At 39.5% G+C, this 23,652-nt stretch overlaps 1 protein-coding gene across 14 annotated transcripts in view; it reads left to right on the top strand.

Annotated features, from left to right (window-relative positions):
- sbf2 (SET binding factor 2) overlaps window positions 1-23,652 on the top strand; it is a 339,926-nt gene that overhangs the window by 159,393 nt on the left and 156,881 nt on the right. For 11 of the 14 annotated variants that reach the window (XM_008106934.3, XM_008106960.3, XM_008106920.3 and 8 more), the window contains exons 4-6: window positions 3,305-3,418; window positions 9,305-9,415; window positions 15,394-15,499. In XM_008106934.3, the coding sequence (XP_008105141.2) occupies window positions 3,305-3,418; window positions 9,305-9,415; window positions 15,394-15,499 (331 nt within the window). The remainder of the gene's footprint in view (window positions 1-3,304; window positions 3,419-9,304; window positions 9,416-15,393; window positions 15,500-23,652) is intronic. The other 3 variants (XM_062978926.1, XM_008106923.3, XM_016993005.2) reach the window with 3 other exon arrangements.

Here is a 23,652-nt window from a genome sequence, read left to right as displayed (position 1 = left end):
TTGAGTGGGGTTTTTGACCGGGTTGGCGAGCCTCTCTACGCCCGGTCGCTGGCTTCCCCCGCCGGCTTTGCGCCCGCCGCCTCGGACGTTTTCGCCTCCACGGAGGACGCCGCTGCCAGACGAGCGGCGGGCTTCCCATTGGCTGGACACTCCCTGGCAAAGTGGCCCCCGTTTCCGCAGTACCAACAGAGGTTTAGACGTTGGCGGCGGGCCTTCTCGGCAGCATCTAATCTGGGACGCACATTGCCCAACTGCATCGGCACCTCCTCACTTCCTCTGGGGTATGGGGCTGGTGGCGGGGGTCTCCACACTGGACGCGGCTGGGTGCCGGTGGGAGCGGGAGGTTTTGCTCCAGCTCTTCCACTCTGGCCTCGGATCCACTGTTTTCTGTTGGCAAGCATGACTTCGGCCCGTAAACATTGATCAATAAGTCTTTCAAGAGAGTTTGGAGGATCCACCTTGGAGATTTCCTCCAACATCTCGATGCTGAGACCCTCCCGAAACTGTCCTCTGAGGGCTATGTCATTCCAGCCGGTGTTATGGGCCAGCACTCGGAACTCGGCTATGTACTGGGACAAAGGCCTGTCCCCTTGGGAAAGGCGTCGGAGTTTGTGGCCGGCCGCCTCTAAATTGTCCTCGATCCCCCAAGTTGCCTTAAGGTGATCCAAGAAGTTTTGCGCGGAACTTAGGTGTGGGGAGGCTTGATCGAACAGCGCCGTCGCCCAGTTGGCCGCTGGCCCGTCTAGGAGACTATAAATCCACGCCACCTTGATGTCTTCTTGGGGAAACTCGGCATTACGGGCCTCTAGGTACGCCTGGCATTGGCGACGGAAAACATGAACCTTGGAAGCCTCCCCAGAAAACTTGGTTGGCAACGCCAGGGCAGGGAGACGGGCTCCGCGGTCTTTCAAGCCCCGTATCTCTCCCGCCTGTGTATTGAGCATATCCCGGATTCGGTCCACTTCATCCTTGGCGATGGTGTAGCTGAGTGGCTGGTCGCCCGGCCCGGCTCCGGTAGACATTCTGGCCTGGTTTAATTGGTGCTTAAGGCGGCGGAGTCAAGCTGTCACGACCCAGGCTGCAGAGCACCAATAACCATACACAGAGGCCAGAATCTATCTAATATCTTTATTAAGGAAATATGTAAAGTCAATAAAAGTAAATGTAGAATATAGTTCAGAAGATGACCTTTCAGGAAAGGTCAAATATAGTCCAGGGAAACAATGTCCAATATGAAATAGTAAGGTCCAAAGTTGTAATCCAATAACCGAAACACTCACTTTGCCAAGCAAAGTGAGGGGAGATGACAAGGTCCTTTAATCCATGAACTTAAGCAAGGCTAGGAAGTAAACTTGATTCTTGGTACACAAAGCTTGATTCAAGGCAACAAGGAACATGGAGCAAGGACAGGATCCGTGGTAAATTCGTGGCGAGGTCCAAAAACAAGGCAAGGTCCTGGGAAACAAGGCAGGGCTGGAAACAGGAACAAGAACTCGACCGCGGGAGTAGCGTAGTCCACACACAACCTACTCCCGTAGCTGACGAATTGACTCCGCAAGACTCCTTCGTGGGCAAAACACCTAAGTAGGGTCTCGGTTTCCCGCCAAGAGCAGATTCTCTGGGGAACCAGAAGCGAAAGCCATTCTCTGGGTCCAGATGCATGACTCCCTAAAGTTTCTCATGGGAAGCAGGCTAATCAACCATTTGTTTGGCCGCGATTCTCAGGCTTCTGCGATTAGCCTGTTGAGCTCCTCTCTGTTGTTGACAATAATCACGGCGAGAAAAAGGGGGAGATTTTGGCTCAGGGCTTGTTTGGCAAACTTCTGGAAGGCAAATCTCCTGCAGGTGCAAGGGTTCCAGTTCTGGCTGAGAAAGTTCCAATTCTGACTGAAACGGAGGAAAACCTAAATTTTCCTCCTCATCTGTCACAACAGTGTTAGGGACGGAACTACATGGCCCATGAGACATCACAGGTCTGTCGAATGTTCAGTATAATGATAAGAACTTGCACATTTTAATGGAATCCCGTAAAAAGGGATAAAAAACAGTAAACGTCTGGGAAACAAAATATGAACAGTCCTTGCTGTTTGTTTCACCAAAGTCTGTAGGAATGTCAGAACACCCTCATAAACATATTTGGCCGTTTGAATCTCTCACTATAGTATGAAAAATAAACAGAGGAAAAGTTTTATGCAGATAGGTGAACAATGAAAAGCTAAATATATAGTGCTTTCATATCTAAAATTTGTAATAAATTCAGTGAAGTGGGTTCTTTGAATTGAACCTCTGTAATTGTGGTAACGGATAGGCTGCTTTTCAGTAGAAACCCATAAACAACATTAAAGGAAAATGCTATAAAATAGCAGTTATATATGTCAATGGCAGAGTTATCTATCAGTCAGCATAATGTCTTTGGATGGCACCAATAAATGGATAGCGATATCTGTAAAGTCACCCCCCCCCCCCGAAAATGTCTAGAGAGCAGTGAGTTGCAGCTTTCCTCCTCTTGTTTCTCCAGTCCTAAAGCCCAGTAGATGCACAGATATATGCAAAATTAGCAGACCTAAATTAAATTATTGAACTTGGTAGATAGATTTGACTCCCTCCTCAGGAAAGGATTGTTGCAACGAAGAAGCCAATGCTGTGTATTTAGATCTTGATTTTTGAAAGGTTGTAGCTTCCAAACTATAAATCAACCAATTGATGTGACAATTGAAAGTCAAGTCATGCATTGCTATTGTCAGGACTTATAATTTTGAATGGGAAGAGAGTTAAAGTCAGTAGGAGAAATTATTGAATCAGAGTGTGACTTAAAAGTAGAAACCATTTCTTTTGTTCCAAAATTCTTGACAAAAAGCTATTTGGGCTTGCTCATTCCCCCTGGCTAGGAAATAATAACTCATGGAAGTGGAAATGTTCATTTAGCCTACTGAGTAGGCCATTGAGACAGGATACTCTATTGTGCTTTACATTGTATTCACTGACTGTTCATATCCTGGGAATAGCATTGAAGAAATAATTCTAAAAATGTGTTATATTGTTTTATATATAATGTTATATTAGATATACAATTTTTAGACATTCATTGCATTTTATACAGATGCTATATTTAAATATTTTATTGAACTGTTGTAAGCCATCTTGTAAAGCGAAGCACAAATTGTATTCTGTTGTCTTAAAGTTCTATAATGTTAATTAAAATTGTATTATACTTCTGATTTTATAACTTACTGAGTTTTTCATATTGTTACTTCAAAAAGATGCCTACCTTTTGTCTGTTGAGTGAAGTTTCTGTGTTTTTAAGGGCACAAGAGAAACTGAAGGAGAGGAGGAGTCTGGTTTGATTCAGCCTGCAGAAGTCTTTGCACCCAAAAGCCTGGTTTTGGTGTCCAGATTAGATTATCCAGAAATTTTCAGGGTAAAGTTTTTTTTTCTTTATCATGTTTTAATGTATGCATCTGGTATCAGAGTTTATATGTGATCTTAAAACATCTCTGCTTTGTTACAATTATTTAGGCAGACCAAGCAGCACAATATGTACAAAAGCAACTGCCTAGCTCATGTTTAATTCTTCTTCATGATATGGCCCTTTCCACACAGCTGTATTAAATCCATATTGAACTGGATTATTTGGCAGTGTGGCTCAGATAACTCAGTTCAAAGCAGATATTGTGGGTTATCTACCTTGATATTCTTGGTTATATGGCTGTGTGGAAGGACCCAATGACTCACACATATGGAATTCTCTGTTCCCGCAAGACCATCTTCAAAAATATATAGAACTGGATTTTTTCAGCAGAAAGCCCACCCCATCTATACTGTACATAGAACAATTCCTCTTAAACCTCCCCAGTTCGCTTTTACCTGGCATCATTGTGTTCAGCCCCAGCTCCTCTGCCTGAGCACATAATTTAAGGGGGTGGGGGGGGGCGCTAGCTGTCATTAGTTCTCTGTATAACTACAGCCCCAGTCATTGAGCTTGGCGAATGGGAACTCAGTGAGCAGGGGTGCTTTTGCATGGAGGAAGAGACAGCACAATGTGAGCTTATCTCTGTTAGGTTAAACATCCCTAGCCACATGGAGTTTTTTGAGAGAATTTGTTGGCTGATTAATTGTTGGCTGGCTGATTGTTTTGTGAATTTTATGGAGGTGGTGGTTGTTTGTGCATCAGTGTTCAGTTGTGTTATTGTTTGTAGACAAAGTCCTTTGCCTGAGCACATGTTCTTAGGATGGTAGGGCATCTGCTGAGAGGATGTGAGTCAGAGTTTTGGTTGGAGGAGGGGTTAGCAGATGCTAGCCTTTTCTATAGCTCCAGCTTCAGGCCCAGAGGTCAGCAGACAGAGAGGGGCTCTGACTACTGAATATGGATGGTGCGAGGACTGCTTCAGTCACCGGAAACAGCTATGGTATGTTTGTGTTCATACTTGTGGATGTGGCCCTTTTGGAAGAGAATATCTAGCAATGTGAGGCCCATATTAGGGAGTATGTCATTCTGTTGGATAGAGTGGAGCAGACTGTCTTGGATGGTGAACAGAACACACAAGGGATGTCTCTGAGGAGGAGGTTACCATATTTCATCACATAATAAGTGTGTTCTTGCTTCTAGTTCATGTGTGGCATAGGTTGTCTGCCTTGGATTCATGCTATCTTGTATATAGATATATTTGTGGGTTGACCCTGGAGACTGTATTTGAAAGGATTTTGGACTCTTGGCTATCTTGGAAATAACCTTTTGAACTTTGTTTCTCTTTTTTGAATTTTATTATTTTTATGTATACATTCTTCTTTAAATGAACTTTTACATACTGGATTACCAGGTTGGACAGAGTGTGGTTTGTGGTGAAAAGGTGTTTCAGGGCTCTAGTGCAACAGCAGCTACAATGGGGATGGTAGGAGAAATGCAGTAGGGAAAATGTAGCACAGAACTGGTAAAGAGGTAGAATAGAAATGCCTAACTACTCTAATTCAAAACTCCAGGGCCAGATAAAGTACATCCAAGGCTATTAAAAGAATTGGCAGAAGTAATCTCAGAATTACTTCTTTCTGGAGAAGAGAATTTCCAGCAGACTGCAGAAGAGCAAATGTTCTTATCTTCAAAAAGAAAAAAGAGAAAGCACAAAAAACTACGACCCAGTCAGATGGCTAATTGGAACAGGGTTTCACATCTTAAAACTCTTCTCTAGGAGTTCAGTACCATAAGTTTCACTATCTACTGTGCCATGAGTCATGTCAATAATAATAAAACTTCCTTCAAACATCAGGGATCTTTGGTACCATCAACTTTAGATTCAAACCAGCCCTACTTGAAATAATTGGTGCTGCACAAAACTGTACAAGCTTTTTCTGAAATCTCTACTGTTTTCAAGATCCAAAAGGAGCCTTCTGGTGATTTTTCAGTTTGTAAGAAGAAAGTCGAGCCTGTTCATTTATCTTCAGCTTACCTGAAGGAGTCAGATGTGATGATGCTGCCTAATACTGTCAATCTGATGGAACCGTCTTTTCTGGTTCTTCCACTTGCTATTGACCCTGACAACATGGGCTATATAGCTGGATCTCCTGTTTCTAATCTACATACAACACTTGAAAAAAGACTTTATTGGATGTCCTATATCTGGGATTGTATTTAGAGGGTGAAGTACTTATCAGACTTTTATACACACCTCAGTGAGAGGTTGATCTTCTGTTCATATCCATCATTCCATCACTTTGCACAGGTCCAAATTCACCACTTCATCAGCACTCATTTAGCACACTGCAAGAACTGTCTCATTTTCACCTGCAGGAATCTCCTCATCATAGTCCTCCTCCTCCAACCCCACCAGTAGTGTAATATTACAACAACTGTTGGGCACATCCTCTACTAGGCTGGAACCATTACCAACCCACCCTGCCATGATGATAGAGCCCTATTCTCCATGTCCATCCTACTAAAATATGTCTGTGACTGGATATGCTATATTTTGAGCTCCTCTAGTGCTGAGAGACCCACTATTGACGTTTCTTTTGTGTCCATCTCCATATTCTCAATCAGATCAGTCAGCTCTTCTAAACCAAACAATTTCCACTACTAGATCCATGGGTGTGAGGCCTCTGGATATTCCTTCTTGTCCCTTTTCACAACCACAGGCTTTTTCATCAGTGTTTTCAGAGGAAGGACTATGCAGTTACTTTCCTCCTGTGACTTTCCTTCCTTCTGATGTCTTGAGAGGAAGCTCCACTCCTCTGCCTCTGAAGTCACTAATTCCAATTCACCTTTTCCTCCTCCACCAAGTCAATTAATAGACCTAAATGTGGCCAGCTAGAACCTGCTGTCTCCACCAAGACATTTATTTACTCAGGAGCTGGGAATGACTAAGATTTTGGAATGGAATATTCAGCAGCCTCCTGCCACAGCTTCTCATCCATTTTTTTTTTGTATTATTTCCAAAGCTTTACCTCTAGTGGCTATTCAATCCCTACCCACTTTGGTGAATGTTATGAAATATTCTTAGAAGTAAGTTTCATCAATTATTTTTATTCTGCCATTTCAAAAGACTGTGTCAGATCCAATATTCCAACTGTGCCATGCTTTTCAAACACCTGTTTCCAAACTTGATCATTGTGCAGGCAGCTACCTCTAAACCAGTGACTCCCAACCTTGATCCTTCCAGGTGTTGGGGACTTCTACTCCCAGAAGCTTCAGACAACTTGGCCAAATGTCAATAATTGTGGCCACCACTGGAGGATCAAAGGTTGGGAACCCTTCTCTAACCAAACTAAGCCATCCACTTCACTCCTGGATGGACAAAGATACAGGTCTGAGCTCATGGATTATAAAGTCTATTCTATTGTGGTATTCTACATCTCTGACTATAAGGCTTGCATGAGGGCATCAGGACCTATGAGAGAAAGTCTGCCTGAGGAGGATAGGAAGGATGCATATGCTTTCTACCTTGAGGTTCCTATTTTGTCTACCCAAGAGACTGGCACACTGCTAATTCTGCAGTGCAGTCTCTTGCTGAAGCTAGAGCCATCATTGAAGACTTCTGTTTGATGGCCTTTTTCATGCTACCAAAAATGAGAAAATCCTTATGTAGAAGGCTGTATTTTTTATTGCTCTCATCTCTGCCAGAAGAGCAAGTGAGCTGGCCACTTTGAGGATGGAATTGCCTTTCCTCCAATTCCACAAACACAAACTGGTCCTGTTTCCAGATTACATTTTCCTTCCAAAAGATACTACCATCTTATTACTAGACTACAAAATATCCAAAGCCTTTTTCTATCTGTTTTCATTCTACATGGACTGTCTTTACTTTTTCTATGTATTTGGCTGGTGTTTCTACCAAGCATCTCTTTGAGCTCTGTTTCTGTTTTTCTGTTCATCAGTTCTCATTAACATAGTTCCACCCTCCATTTAGATGTGTATAGCATGTTAATTTTCACCAACTATGAGACACAGAGACCACAAAGTAGAAGCAGATTGCTTACTTGTAACTCTGGTTCATAGAATGCTCACATGTGAACTCTACAACCCACCCCCTCCCATCTGTTGGTATACTCGACTTCCTTTGTTGCTGGTTGCTCTGGTGGACATGGAATTGAGGCATTTTGAGTGGGAATTGCACTGAGTCTGTGTAGTTGAAAGGGGGATGGACCCTCAGCCAAGGAGATCTAGTCTAAAAGTTTCCAAAGAGGTGCAGAAAATCCCATATGTGTGAGTTCACAAATAATCTCTTGAAGAACCAAAGTTACAGATAAACTGCCTGCTCTCCCCCAGTTTTGTTCCTATGCGGTTCTGAAATAACGTATCTTTAAATTTCAGCTAATGTCATAGTTGTGCCATACACAGACTTTAGGAGTTGTGGCAGGGAGTCAAAGCTAAGGAGTGTACCAGAGCTAAGAACTTTTGTTTGTCAGGCAGGCAAAGTCCCAATCCAGTAAAGAAGGTTTTATGGTCCTTCCTAACCAGGAAGTTCCTGTGAACAGCTTAGGTGAATAGGATCAGCCCAGAGCTTGGGAGTGCGTCACTGCCAAGATTATGTTCTATACAGTAGTTCTCACAGCTCATTGTGTAGGGGAACCAAAATAGAATCCTATTTCCCAGTTCATACTGTGAACTTTATGCAAATGATTTAGTTCATTTTCTTATGCAGCATAGCATTTGTGAAGTAGTAACAAGGATACTTTGGGTAAGTATAAACAATGTGGGGAAGATTTTTCAGCCTCACCCCAAATGTCATCTCACCCATCCTCAAAGGAAGCAATTCACTGTTTCTGATAGTGTTATATTACTTCACGCAACTTTGACTGCTCAACAAATATATTTTAAATTTGAACTTCTAATTTTTTCAAGTTCTAAAGCAGCTACAGGATGCTACAATTAAAGTATATCTGAATTACTGAAGTCAGAGCTAACCCTGTCTAACATTTACATTTAAGAGGGATGAAGTATACTAGACAACTTAAAACAAGTAAAATGTCTTATGTCCTATTCACTTGTTTCAGTTATGATTTAGATCCTACTTTTATATTGTGGTTAAAATAGGCTTAATGCCTAGAGCACCATGAGGAAGGAACAGTTTGGCTCAGACTCAAAGCTATTAGTTTTTTGAAGACTTGATCTATAATGCTTATATTCCAATTACTGGTCACTTCTTTTATTTAATATAAAGCCAGTTGGCAGGCAAAAAAATAGCAAAATGGATGAAACAGTAACATTTTGAGTTATATGTAATTGCTTTCTGTGTCCTGTAAGCCATATGTTGTGGTAAGACACATATAGAAAGGCAGGTGTAAATCTCAATTACTACAGAACAGGGATATAATTTCATTGTATACTTTGTATTCATATAGAAAAGTAAGATATACAGTGGGCCCTCTTGATCACATTCCATGCCTAAAATGGTGACAATGTTAATAACACGGAGCATGACCATTTACATTTTTTGGCATCCTTGTAGGGTACTGGAACCAAATCCCCATGGATCTGGAGGGCCAACGGCAAAGTTTCTAAAGTTAAATAAAGGCTGGCTCATTTTTTATTACTATTAATGAAAGCATTTATTGAGCTTTGTTATGCTTCCTAATTCAGTTTATTTAATTGTCCATGCCAAAATTTCTGTATACATTGGTTTTTGTATATACAGGACACATATGCTTATAGAAAACAACAGTCTAAACTCCCCCAAAAATCTTAAGATCGTAGTGTTACATTTCTTTCAATAAAATAGGATTTCAAGAATGTATTTCTTACTATAAATGTGTATCTTTTATAATTTGGCTCTCCCCAGGTTTCAATTTTATTTGTTTTTATTTCATATTTTAGGCTTGCCTTGGCTTGGTCTACACTGTGTATGTGGACAATCTGAATGTCTCATTGGAAAATCTCATTGCAAATCTCTGTTCATGCTTTGTCCCTGCTGCTGGAGGGTCACAGGTAAATAGGGAAAGGGGTATTTATCCAGTTAATTTAATTTATGAAGAAAGCAACAATAAATTCTTCAAATATTTTGCTTTAATAAAGGACCATAGTTCAATGGAATATGCCCCAATGGCCCACCTTCTGAAGAGAGCAAGAATTCCATTCCACAGTAAGGTCAGGGGGTTAATTTTGTCATTGAGTTTGCCTTTAATTCCGATCAGAAAATTTGCAACATTCAACCTTTTTTATTACTGGTATTTCAAAATATTTTCCCCCTCTTAGTTTAGATGTAGTTTTTCTCTCCTTCAGCTATGCTATTATCGAGTCTTTACATTCTGATGTAAATCTGTATTTCAGTTAGCCATATATATTTGTAGTATGGAGAATGTTACAATACACAAAGATTACAGTATTGAAAAAAATGTGTTACATATTGATAATTTAAAGCTTATGTTTAATACGTGCACAGCATTTGTATACAGTTCTTTCTGTTCTGATAGTGACTGGCCAGTTATCCCAACAAATTTCAGAAGCAGGGTGTGATGACAGTACTCATAGATAAGATCCTTTCCCCAGCCCCCTGGAGCACAGTGTCAAGGGGGACTTATTAAAGTGCCACATTAAAGTTAACAGACTATACTGAAAAATGAACAATAGAAGAAACTGAAATTGTTCATCAACTAATGTTGTGTATACCTAAACTGAATTAGTATTTATATTCACTGATGGCAGTTACCAGGCTTCAAATGTTTCATTATCCCATGCCTGAATTCGTGCTCTATTTCCATCCTTTTGATCTTGCTTTGGAGCACATGCCTTATATGCTGGAATTCCAAGTTTGAGTTTCTGCCATCTCTAGTTAAAAAGAAGCAGGCCTCAAGAAATGAGAAAGACCATTTCTTGCTGCCTGATGCTTTTTAACTGATGGCACTCTGTGCTTAAGAAACTTGTATCAAAGAAGAACATACTGAGATTGGTAATTAGTTTGATTTGAAAACATATTCAGGGGTAGCCATTATGGCTATACATTAAAATACAACAACAACACTAATACCTTTATTGGCCAGTCCAAACAGACAAAATGCTTCATGCAAGTTTCAAAGCCTCAGTGGCCTCTTTACCAGGCAAATATACTAAAAAGAATATAAAAGAAGAAATGTGTTGATGTTAGAGTCACAGCCCTACTTTTTGTTTCAGATGTCACTGTTCTTGTTAGTTAAGATGATCTGAATTTGATTAAAATTGATAAAACACCTCACAACTGATGTGGTTATTTTTCTCTCTTTTTTGCTGTGCAAACTGGTGTTTTTTTACCTTGGTAAACAATTTATTATAGCTATTGTACACAACAGAACAACAAACCATAGCAGATATAGTTAAGTAACATATGCATATTAATGCATTTTAATATCAGTAACTTAAAACACATTTCTACATGTTATCCACTATTTTCAGTCAAAGCTTTCAACTAATTTAATTTTTTAATATAAGAGTTCACCATAACATTCAAACAACAACACACGATGTATTACACATGACAAACCATACACGTACCCAAAACCCTATCCCACAAAAAATAAAACCACTTCACCACACCCTTCACCATGACTTCTGATGCTGAAGTACTATGAAACCTTTAAACCACTTTATCAATCCTTGTTCATAGTAATCCTGAATTACTAATGGAGCTCCTCAATGTCACTGACTCTCAGAAATACCATGGCCAAGGACCAAGGTAGACCAAACACGTGAAATACTTTAAAACAGTTAAAATAACCCAATGCCATACAGCACCATCCCTGATTCAGTCTTAAAATGTTTCTCTTTAAAAGTCTGCCTGAATAAAGAGGTTTTAGTCTGCCACCAGAAGGATAGCAGGAAGGGGGCATTCTGGCATCTGTAGGCAGAGAGTTCCATAGCTCAGGGGCATCCACCAAGAAGGCCCTCTCTCACATTCCCACCAGCCGTGCTTGCAATGGTGGTGGGACTGAAAGAAGGGCTTCTCCTGAGAATCTCAGGGTCTGGGCATGTTTGTACAGGGAGATACAATCTGCCAAATAGCCTGAACCTGTTTGAAATTTGAATTGTGCCTGGAAACAAACTGGCAGCCAGTGTAGCGGTTGCACCACGGGAATTGCGTATTCCCTGTAGCATACCCCAGTTACCAATCGGACTGCAGTTCTTTGGACTACCTGAAGATTCCAAACACTTCTCCAGTGCAGATACATGGAGATGTAACTAAGGCATTTATCACCATGATCAGGTCTGATGTCTCAAAGAATGGACACAGTTGATGCACAAGTTTCAAATGTGCAGAGGCATTCCTGACCACGCCGAGTACACCCAAATTGTCGACTGTGTCTTCAGAGAGAAGGTAATCCTATCTAGCATAGACTGGATACCTATTTCCTAATCTACCTTCAGACTGATCAAGATCACCTGCCTTATCTGGATCAAGTTTCAATTTGTTTTCCCTCATCCAGTTCATTACTTATGATAGTCACTGGTTTAGGACTAGGACATTTCCCTTGGTGGAAAGGAGTAATAGAGTTGGGTTTCATCTTCATATAGATGAACTGCACTCCATAACTCCAGATGACCTCTCCCAGTGGTTTCATCTATATGTTAAATAGCATGGGGGACAAACTGAAACCCTGAGGGACCCAACAGGTCAATGGCCAAGAGTTTGAATAGGAGTGCCCCAACACTACCTTCTGAGGGCACCCCTCCAGGAAGGAATGGACCCACTGTAAAGCAGTGCCTCTGGGTCCCATCCCAGCGAAGCGATCCAGAAGGATACCATGTTAATTGGTATCGAAAGCCTCCAAGAGAACCAAAAAGGGACACACACCCCTGTCCAGTTCTCTTCATAAGTCATCCAACAAGGTGACCAAAGCTTTTTCTGTTCCGTAACCAGGCCTGAAAGCAGATTTAAATGGATCTAAATAATCAATTTTATCCAGAAACCCCTGGAGTTGGGAGGACACCATACTCTCCAATACCTTGCCCCAAAACAAAAGGTTGGACAGTGGTCGATAGTTGTTCAGAAACAGTATTTTTAATACAGGCCTTGTTCCAAGGAGACATTGACAACACCCTTCATCCTCTCTGCTTGTTTGATAAGACAGAAAGCAAGGAATTAGAACACATATGGCTCTCTGTCAGGACCCTGGCTGCAGAGCACCAATAACCAAGCGCAGAGACCAGAATCTATCTAATATCTTTATTAAGAAAATATATAAAGTCAATAAAAACAAGTGTAGAATATAGTTCAGAAGTAGACCTTTCAGGAAAGGTCAAATATAGTCCAGGAAAATAATGTCCAATATATGATATTAAAATCCAAAGTTATAATCCAATAACCGAAACACACACTTTGCCAAGCAAAGTGTGGGGAGAAGACAAGGTCCTTAAGTCCATAGAAACTTGGCAAATAGGCTGGAAGCAAACTTGATACTTGTCTAGAACAAGACTCGAAACAAGGCAGCAAGAGCAAAAACAAGGTCCGTGGTAAACGCGGGACAAGGCAAGGCTGGAAACTTGATCCGGGAAACAGGGAACTGGAGTACGAAGTCTACACACGATCTCACTCCTCCAGCTGACGAATTGACTCTGCAAGGATTTCTTTGCGGGCAAACACCTATATAGGATCTTGTTTTCCCGCCATGGAACACTTTCCCTGGGGAACAAGAAACGAAACCCATACTGTGTCCAGATGCATGACTCCTCAAAGTTTCCCAAGGGAAACAGACTTAATCAGCTAATTGTCTGGCAGCTATCCTGGCGCTCCTGCGAGTCGCCTCCCGAGCGCTTCTATCTTGATTATAATAATCCCGGCGAGAAAATGGGGGAGATTTCTGCTCAAGGCTTGTTTGGCTGACTTCTTGTGGCCAAACATCTTGCAGGTGCAAGGGCTCCAATTCTGGCTGAAACGGTGGAAAACCCAAGTTTTTCTCTTCATCTGCCACAATAGTACTAGGAACGGGACTACATGGCCCATGAGTCATCACACTCTCACCTCCCCAAGGATCCTATCCAAATTCTCAGGCTGCACAAATTGAAATGGCTGCCACTCAGTTGGGATCAGCTTCTGTATTGGAATACTTGGATCAGGTTCCAGCTCCATTGTGGCAGGAGATGATAATCTATATTGAAGCTTCTTGTGTTTGAGGCTGTTTTTCCTTTTGACTCAGGCTCTCGGGTGCAGCCACTATCATTGGGCCACCTTTTGGCTTGTATTTTCTCTTTGAAATGTCAGCAGGCATCTCCCCAGTTTCTGTTCCCTTTACTGGCATTGGCTTTGGAGCATTCTCTGAGATCTGGGTCACAGTTACTTCACTGGGTTGTTACTTCTTGGTCCAGTTACCACATGTTCAAGAAGGGGAGTGGTCTCTGAATGCAGTGATATCTCTCTAGACTAAAATTTCCCAAACTTTAGCACTTTAGATGTTTTCAAATTCAACTCCAGAGCCTCCAGTGGCCTGGGGGATAAAAGCCTCGTGACTTGACGGTTGGGTTGCTGACCTGAAAGCTGCTAGGTTCAAATCCTACCCGGGGAGAGTGTGGATGAGCTCCCTCTATCAGCTCCAGCTCCATGCAGGGACATGAGAGAAGCCTCCCACAAGGATGGTAAAAACATCAAAAACATCCGGGCGTCCCCTGGGTAACGTCCTTGCAGACAGCCAATTCTCTCACTCCAGAAGCAACTTTGGTTGCTCCTGACACGAAAAAAAAATTCAACTCCTGGAAATCTGAACTGCCTTGGTCAATGATTACGGATTCTGCTCTACATTATCTTCACTAACAATGGAACTAACATCTGAGCCAAAATATAGGTCTGTGATTCTATTATCATCACTTCTTGTGTGCGATTTTTAACTTCTTTGCCTAATGGTGAAGCCAGTGAAGCTTCAAAAACTTGCATGCTGTACTTTTTGCATTTTGGTTGGATAACAAAGGTATTACTCTTTTAGATTTAGTTTAACTCAAGGTGTGCTAATGCTAACATTATCAATGCTTTTGGAGTTTAACATCCATAGCTGGTTTTAAACTACTTTAAATGGTTTTATTGTTTTGGATCTTTTGAACTATTTAAAATATCCCTTACTGATTTTCATTTTTGAATTGCTCTTATTTTAATTTTTTATTTGTTCATTTTTTTTGAGATCTTGTGAAAGGGTTACATATAGTAGCATATTTTGCAGCCTCTTTAAGAAGACATGAATCACCTATCCATCTTGTCTTCATTTATCCTGCTTTTTTCTCTGTTCAACCTACTAGTCAATCCCAAGCAGCAACATTCAAACCCTACTTTTGCAGCTGTCATTCCATCACTCCCATCTTTTGTCACTTGGATGGATATTTTATTCTTTTGTTAGGCAAATATTACGTAGCATCCCCAGATTTTCATGGTATTAGTCTGCATTCTGTGGTTTCCTTTAATTGTGCAAGAGAGATTATGATATGCAACTTGAAGCACACAAGAAATAAGTAGAATAGAAGGATTAATGGAATCCAACCAGTAAAGATGGTTGAGAGAAGTTGCATAAGGGTTTTTTGGATTAGAGTACTTGGAAGAAAGATTCAGGAACCTATAAAGTGGCAAATTTTATTTTACTGGGTATGGCATTTAAAGTCAGGGTCAACAAAATGCTCATGTTGCTGGCTTTCTTCAAAACCTAGTAGGAAAGTGAGAGATTTCCCTGCTCACTTAGGATGTGTTTATGATACACAAAAAATTCATTGGATTAAGTCTCTCAGTTAACTCTCAGGTATCTAGGACAGAGGCATGCATTTGTTCAATAGACCTAGAACAAATGTAATAATTTAGAAGTGCTACAAGTGAGCTGTTAGATATTTATAGTATCTAGGATTTCATGATATTGAATAAAATGTCATTAAAATATCAATGTCACTTAATTTGCAGATGATAATAACACAAGCAATTGCATATTGCAGAAGCAATAATAGTGTATTAAAATATTTTTCTACAGAAGCTGTTTTCCCTAGGAGCAGGAGACAGACAGCTGATACAAACTCCTTTACACGATAGTCTCCCTGTTACAGGAACTAGTGTGGCTCTTCTATTTCAACAATTAGGTATGTCACGATTTGAATTACTATTGTAGGTTGCGTGTTTTATTTGTTTTTACAATCATTGCAGAAATGCAATTGTAACATAAAATTGTAAAATGAAGGTGTTACATTTTGGAACATAGTTTCAATATTTCTTAGCACTGATCTGAACATGTTTCCTTTTTTTCAGCTACGTCCCCCAGAATTCGTAATGATTTGAAGAACTGTACTATGATTAATAATATCCCAGTGTATTGTTCAAGAAATAAGTAAATAGTATTACTATTGAGCTATAGTAGCAAAAATGTTCTATTGAGTGTCCGGCCTTCATTTTGATTCTTGTTTCTTTGTTGTCAGCCCTGATCTTTCTTCTTCTTTCAAAATAATAAGAAATTTTAAACACCTCTCTGTAGCTGAGAAATTAAAGTGTGTATGTGTATGTTTGTTAGGAGATACTGCAATATACTGAGGCAAAAAATTACCAAAGTAAACTGGAAAGGTGAAATACAAACATTTTTTATTGCCAACTAGTCTTTTAAGTCTGGTTATTTGTAAAAAAAAAAAAAAAAAGACACAGAAAAGAGCCTGTTGGAGTAAACTGTTCAAAAAGTAAACCTCACTGGCATTTTCAGGATGGCACGAGGAACAATCCATCACAGATGGGTTTCTTCATGTGCTGTAGGAGTCCTATCATGATGTTTTCTTGGCAGAGAGAATTTGCACTTGCTTTCCTCTGAGACTGAGAGAGTGTGACTTGCTGACCCAGTAGGTTGTCATGGCCAAGTGGGGATTAGAACAGACATGGGCAAACTTCTCAACTCCTCATTATTAGTTTAGCCCTGAAATTACAACTGAACAGTTGTTGAAGACAATTAAGTGCCCTCTCAGGCCTCCCCTCCATGGGCATTTTCACTATCAGTGGAATTAAACGGATTAAAAATGTCAAAATGGAAGGGGCTTGGTTGATAATAATAAGCTTTTGTGTTTTATTATTAGCCCTCTGTGCAGTAACAAGGAGCTTTGATTGGCAGCAGTATAATAGTTTCCTCTCTGTTAGGAAACTATAGTCACAGTTTGCCACTGAATGTTGGCAGCAAATCAATAATTTCAGTGGTGGCTCATGTTTGCTTTAGTTTACATGATGTCAAGGAACTTGTGGGCTGAACAAAGAGGGTTAGGGATGTATATGGCTTATGTACCACATTTTGCCCCCCTAGTATTAGAGTGATAGCCGAACAATGTCATTATTTTATTTTAATTAAAATTTTATTTTATAATACAAAAAAGTAATGTGTGGCTTCAAAGTGTGTGGAAACCTGGCATTCCCAGTTTTTCATTCTTAGCAGTTCCACTGTTCAAAATCCTCTCCCAGCTATTCTCCTCAAGTCGTAGTCCTTGTACTTTTTATCCTGGAAATGGGATAGCAGCATGATTTAGTGAACAGATGATGGGTAGTGAAACAACTAAGACCTCTTACAATTCCTATCTCTGAGTCTGAAGCTCATTACAGCTTATTTTGACTGCAAAAGAATGTCCTGATAGACAAGGACTGATAATTCAAGAACTATACTGTATGTACTCAGTTTAAAAGCTATAGTAATACAGAACATACAGAATCTTTTGTTCACTTTTAATTAAAATATGCTGAGAAACTAATTGAAGCATTCATTATGTCATTTCTAAGTAATTGCTTTCCTGTTACAATTCTGCTGTTGTCATGGAATCATTTGCATAGATTTAGAAACTGGAATTTTGAAGCAACCAGACTCTTGTAAAACTTGGGAAATATATGCTAGGAACAGAACAAAATCTAACCAGTCTGTTGAAGCTCCAAAAAAATATTGAATATTCAATGGTCAATGAATTTAGATATTACATATACCAACTAAATTTAAGGGGACCATTTTCAACAGAAACTACATTTAGTGAAGACTTTTAGTGGTTCTGCTTCTATTACAGATTCCTTTCAAATGTTAAAATAGACATTATGTGGGAATGAAATATTGGAAAATTTTGAAATATGTTTTTCAGACAGCATGAATACCGCTCAAGCCACAGAAAATGCATGTAAGTGGTTGGGAGTTGGGAAACTTAGCTACATTCAGGACAGAGTGGTAACAAAGCAAGTTATAGAGTTACTATCTAAAAACCATGCTCTGAAATGTTTTGAAAACCCAATTTGAAATCATCTTCTCTTTGTGTTATCCCCCTCCCCTGCTTATCAATGAATAAACATGAATGATTATTGTCTGGCATTTTTCTGGAACTCATTCAAGAAATGTCATATGACTCTGGAACTGAGGAACACAAATGATGCAACACTTACCAAAAACTTTCAGCAGTCTAGAAGATCTAGATCAAGGGAAGTTCATGGTCCCCCTTTATTCTGCTTTGGTCAGACCACACATGGAATACTATGTCCAATTCTGGGTATCACAATTTAAAAGAGATATTGACAAAGTGGAACATATCCAGAGAAGGGCAACTAAAATGAACAAAAATCTGGAAACCATGCTCTATGAGGAGCTTCTGAAAGAGCTGGGTATGTTTAGCCTGAAGAAGAGAAGGTTGAGAGGAGACATGATAGCTATGTATATATTGGTGAAAGAATGTCAAAAGGAGAAAGGAGCAGGCTTGTTTTCTGCTTCCCTGGAATAGGTTCAAATTATAGGAAGCAATAGGTTCAAATTATAGGAAAGGAGATTTCACCTGACTCTTAGGAAGAACTTCCTGACTGTAAGAGCTATTCAGCAGTGGGACTCTCTGCTTCTGAGTGTGGTGGAGGTTCCTTTGAAGACTTTTAAACAGAGACTGGATAGCCATCTGCCATAGGTACTTCGAATGTGCTTTTCCTCCATGGCAGGGACTAGATGGCTCGTGTGGTCTCTTCATAGAATCATAGAGTTGGAAGAGACCTCACAGGCCATCCAGTGCAACCCCCTGCCAAGAAGCAGGAAAATCACATTTAAAGCACCCCCAACAGATGGCCATTCAGCCTTTGCTTAAAAGCTTCCAAAGAAGGAGCCTCCACCACACTCCAAGGCAGAGAGTTCCACTACTGAACAGCTCTCACAGGAAGTTCTTCCTAATGTTCAGGTGTAATCTCCTTTCTTGTAGTTTGAAGCCATTGTTCCACGTCCTAGTCTCCAGGGCAACAGAAAACAAGCTTTCTCTCTCCTCCCTATGACTTCCCCTCTAAGACTGTGTGAGATTAAGAACACAGGAATGAGGTCTTACTGCTATGAATGAAGGAGTGACTTAACCCATGCAGTCTGTTTTAAATGTTTTAAGATACATTTTCTTTATGCATTCAAGGAATGTATGGACAAGAGCTCCTGGTCCATACATTCCTTGGATGCATAAAGAAAATAGATAGGGAAAATAGATGAGCTCCATTCTATCAGTGTTGGAACAGCCATTAACATTTGTACTAAAAGTTTAAAAACATGTTGCAAACTGCCTTGGGTTGTATGCTGGGGAAAAGGTGATAAACATTTTGTGTTGCTGGGAATGGCAATGCTTTCGGTTGCAAAGCAATATAAGTGGATGAAACAGGAAAAAGTAAATCCTGATTTGTGGTGAAGGAGCAGAGTATGTATGGAAAGGAAATTAATTTATTTGCTCATTAGAAGAGCTTCAAGCATCCAGGGCCATTTCAAAATGTCAGATTCTGAAAGACTAGTATTTCTCCCTTTGGCCTGAAGTTGTTATAGTATGCAGGGAGTGTTGCATTGTGTAACTTCCTTCAGTTCTACTCTATTCTTGTTTTTATCAAGAATAGAAAAACTCAACAAGGAGCTTTATATCCTTTAGTGGGTTTATTTTTGTTCACATAGTGCTAAGAACTTAGAAGCAAAAGTGGAAACACTTTGATTTCTCCCTTCTCCCTCCCCCACTCTCTTTCTCTCTTGCTTCCTCATCTACTATCTGCTGGCAGCTCTCCGGCTGGCTCTGGAGAGCTGGGGAGGAAAGGATCACAATATTCTATGTAACACATCTTCCCAGTGAGCCCTGCATCAAGGATAAGCATTCTGCAAATGTGAGAAAAGGCCAGCCAGTCTGAAGGCTTGATTGGGTCTCTGGAGACAGGACACTCTAGTGAACATGTTGAAGAGCAAGTCATCTAGGGAGAATATAGCTGATCCCTGGTTGCACTTCTGGCCAGCCTTCTTTTGAAGTGCTTCCCTTCTCCCTACCGTTCCTATCCCCTTTCTCCTGAGCTAATTCTCATGTAGTCATTTTCTGTCATGGATTTCTAATTTTGGCAACTTTTTGGTGACAGTTTGAACTGTTTTGAATTCGTTCTGGAAGGAAATTGGAGCTTGTGTGCCTATTTCCCTGATTTTGGCAGTCCCTAGGGGGATCTTGAGCCCATCTTGGGAATCTATCATTGTTACCTCACCCCAGGTGTCAATGGGAATCTTACAATGACTTCTACCCACATGGCTTCTAGATACTGTTATCATATTGTTCTTCTAGTAAGTGGGCTGGTGCTGGATGTAATCTAATGGCTGGTGGATCAGACAGTGCTTAGATTCATTCCCTATACTATGTCAAGGTTTTAACAACAATAAATGTCAGTGCAGCGTTTAAAACCACAACATTCCCATCCCCACGTGTGTGTGTTAGTATGGGGTCCATTCATCTAAACCAGTGGTTCTCAACCTGGGGTCCCCAGATGTTTTTGGCCTACAACTCCCAGAAATCCCAGCCAGTTTACCAGCTGTTAGGATTTCTGGAAGTTGAAGGCTACAAACACTGGGGGACCCAAGGTTGAGAACCACTGATCTAAACCCTTCTTATCATTGCTAGCCCTAAAACACATCAGACCTAAAGTACCTTTAATATTGCTCTTTATTAACATTTAACAAATAAGCTGAATCAAGTGAATATTTACATGCTGATGAGAGTGGCAGACAGTAGCAAGAAAGAGTTCGAGATGCAGATCAAAACAATGCCACATTGGAACAAGAAGATCACAAAAATAACACTTCTGAAAATGCTAATAACAAAATATTTTAGGGATCAGCAGCAGCAACAACCTCTATGCTGTTTTCACATCAGTCCCATTGTTTGTTCCTAAAATCTTTTTCACCAAAATGTTAATTAACAATAATTTTATACTTTAAGTTATATCAGTAATGTTTCCCAAATTCTAACAATCAATGTTATCCAATTTGACTGAGTAGTCAAATTCTGATCTCAATATAGGTAATTTCATTGTAACAGCATTATATATTATTCTCTCTCTCTCTCTCTCTCTCTCTCTCTCTCTCTCTCTATATATATATATATATATATATATATATACTAGCTATATAATATAAAGCATATTCACTAGAAAAGCGAGAATAAATGCAGAACAACCTACTATTAAAAGCCACTTATTTATAAACAGAAAGTTCTCAAAATGCTATTGAAACTTTAAAAAAGGCATGCTTGTTGACCATGAAACAAGAAGAAAGCCAATCTAACCTTTGTAAAATGGGACTCCAGAGCCTGGCAGCAGCCACTGAGGATGTCCTATATTTTGTTCCCACCAAATGTGTGCTGAAGCTTCTGGTTCTGAGAGAAAAACCTCTCCTGAAGACCTCAAAAATTACCGCAAGCCTATTTAGGAAAATATAACCATTAAAATAGCCTGGACTCAAGACATATTTTCCTCAGTTGATTGATTACTATTCCTAATATGCTGGGATCACTCAGGTAGCAAAGTGACATGAGAAAAGTATGAATTAGCAATGAGTGTGGGTACCTAGATGCAGCAGCACCAAAAAAAAACAAAAACAAAACCCAACCAAATAACTATTGAAAGTGATAGGGTTAGGCTTTTGGTCCTTCCATGATGATTTTCAGAGTGAAGTTAGTTCAGTTAATACTAAAATGAAGGGGGAAAAAACTATCAGGAGAGATCATTGAGCCCCCAGTTCACTGAAAATATTAATCCATGATTCTTTATTATTAGGTATATTGGCTGTAATTAATTAAATATAAGTAGCCAGGTGTGGTCTGTATGTCTTGGGCAGTATTAGGTTATTTCTATTTGTTTGAAATCTCTATGTACCCTACATGCTTTTTATAATCGGTTTAAATTTAGATCAGCTTTCAACTCTGATTATATTTAATTTAATGCATATGTCAATGTAGCAAAGCCTGCTTGTTGACTTTACAGACTGATAAGCAGTTTTTCATATACTGTATTTTCTAGATCTGTTTTTTCCTGTGGCCTTTCGCATGCAGTCAGATGGTTAAATTAGGCTTGAACACTTAGCATGGAATGGTGGAATGGTACTCTTTGTCCTGTTCCTTCTTTTTTCTAAATTAAAGCCCTTGTCGTAAATATATAACTGTTTCACAAAAAACTAGTTATGCCCAATCATTATGGAGTCAGTGCTCCCTCTACTGAAGTATAAGTGCAACCAATATAACATAACTTCTTCCATTGATCATTGTTGTTGTGTGCCTTCAAGTTATTTCTGACCTATCACAAGATTTTCTTGGCATGATTTGCCATTGCTTCCTCTAAGGCTGAAAGGGTGTGACTCAGGTCATCCAGTAGATTTCCATGATTGAACGCAGATTTGAACTCTGCTTCCAGAGTCTTAGTCCAACTCTCAAATCACTACACTGGGAGCACAGTTTTCATAACAGCATAACATTCCAGTGAATTCAATAATCAGTTCTTACTTTTTAATGATAAATTCATGTGCAAGCAGTCTATTATAAATTTATCCTTACATAGTATTTTTCCTAATTTTGCAAATGTTTTGAGTGAATGAATAAAAATTTAAAAGCACAAAAGTAAATATAACTTCTTCAGCACAGCTATGCATTTTACAACAAATTGTTTCCATATGTATACTAAATATAGAATACTCAACAGTTACAAAATAAATTTATCATTTTTGTTTAGAGAGACATTGTGCAACAATGATCTGTCATCCACTCATCCACCCTCCATTCCCCCATTTTTGGCAAGAAAATTAGGGAGGTCTCCTTTACACCATCCAGTACACATTGTTTCTGAACAGTAAAGTTTCTGAGTGCCAGCCTACATTTGGGAGCAATCATCCAAAATGTTCCTAAGTCATGTGAATGAACCATAATTTATAATAAGGTTTATTTTAAGATATCTGTTTATGATTAAATTGACTAGAAACAAGCTGATTATTGTTGCGAAATCTTGAAGGTGATATGATACATTTCTAAAGGCTGGACTCAAGCAATTACAGCAAACTAAACTACAGTAGAGTTTCGCTTATCCAACGTAAACGGGCTGGCAGAACGTTGGATAAGTGAATATGTTGGATAATAAGGAGAGATTAAGGAAAAGCCTATTAAACCAAAGTAGGTTATAATTTTACAAATTAATCACCAAAGCATTATGTCATACAACAAATTTGACAGAAAAAGTAGTTCAATACACAGTAATGCTATGTAGGAATTACTGTATTTATGAATTTAGCACCAAAATATCACTATGTATTGAAAACCTTAACTATAAAAATGCGTTGGATAATCCAGAATGTTGGATAAGCGAGTGTTGGATAAGTGAGACTCTACTGTATTTTAAATATATATTTCTATTAATACCAAGCTTTTAGGGGGAAATCCAAATTTCAGGAATTGTCTCTGTCAGATACATTGGTACATCTGTAAAGGGTAAAAATTCCTGTCTGGGCCAGGAGATTTCTGGTGAAAGTAGTATAACTTAACATGACACCCCCAGCCTGTTTTCTCTATTAAAAGATTAGTACAGTTATTAAAACTTGAGTTACAACTATGATTTTTAACTTCTTTGTTTGTTGTTTCTATTTCAATTAGCAGCCAGAAGTTAATCAATATAAGTCCTAAGGTCTTTGACAATCCCAGGCTGGTGTGTTTTATGCCTTTTTTTCATTTTATAACTTGAATAAAGGATTCAGGCAATGGTCTACTGGAATCAGAACTTATTTTTATCTGAAATTTAAAAACCTTGTTTCCATCTGGTATGCATATTCATCTAGAATACACTTATAACTACAGTGTTGCCTCACTTATTGCTGGGGTTAGGTTCCAGGACCACCCGCAATAAGTGAAAATCCATGAAGTAGGGGCACTATTTATTTTAATATTTATACATTATTTTAGTAGTTATACACTATTTTAAGTCTTTATCAACCTTCTCCTGTGCCGCT

Source organism: Anolis carolinensis, chromosome 1 (assembly GCF_035594765.1).
Source record: "Anolis carolinensis isolate JA03-04 chromosome 1, rAnoCar3.1.pri, whole genome shotgun sequence".
Lineage (NCBI taxonomy): Eukaryota > Metazoa > Chordata > Lepidosauria > Squamata > Dactyloidae > Anolis > Anolis carolinensis.
The sequence above is the reverse complement of the archived record's forward strand: the minus strand, read 5'-3'. Positions and strand labels throughout refer to the sequence as shown.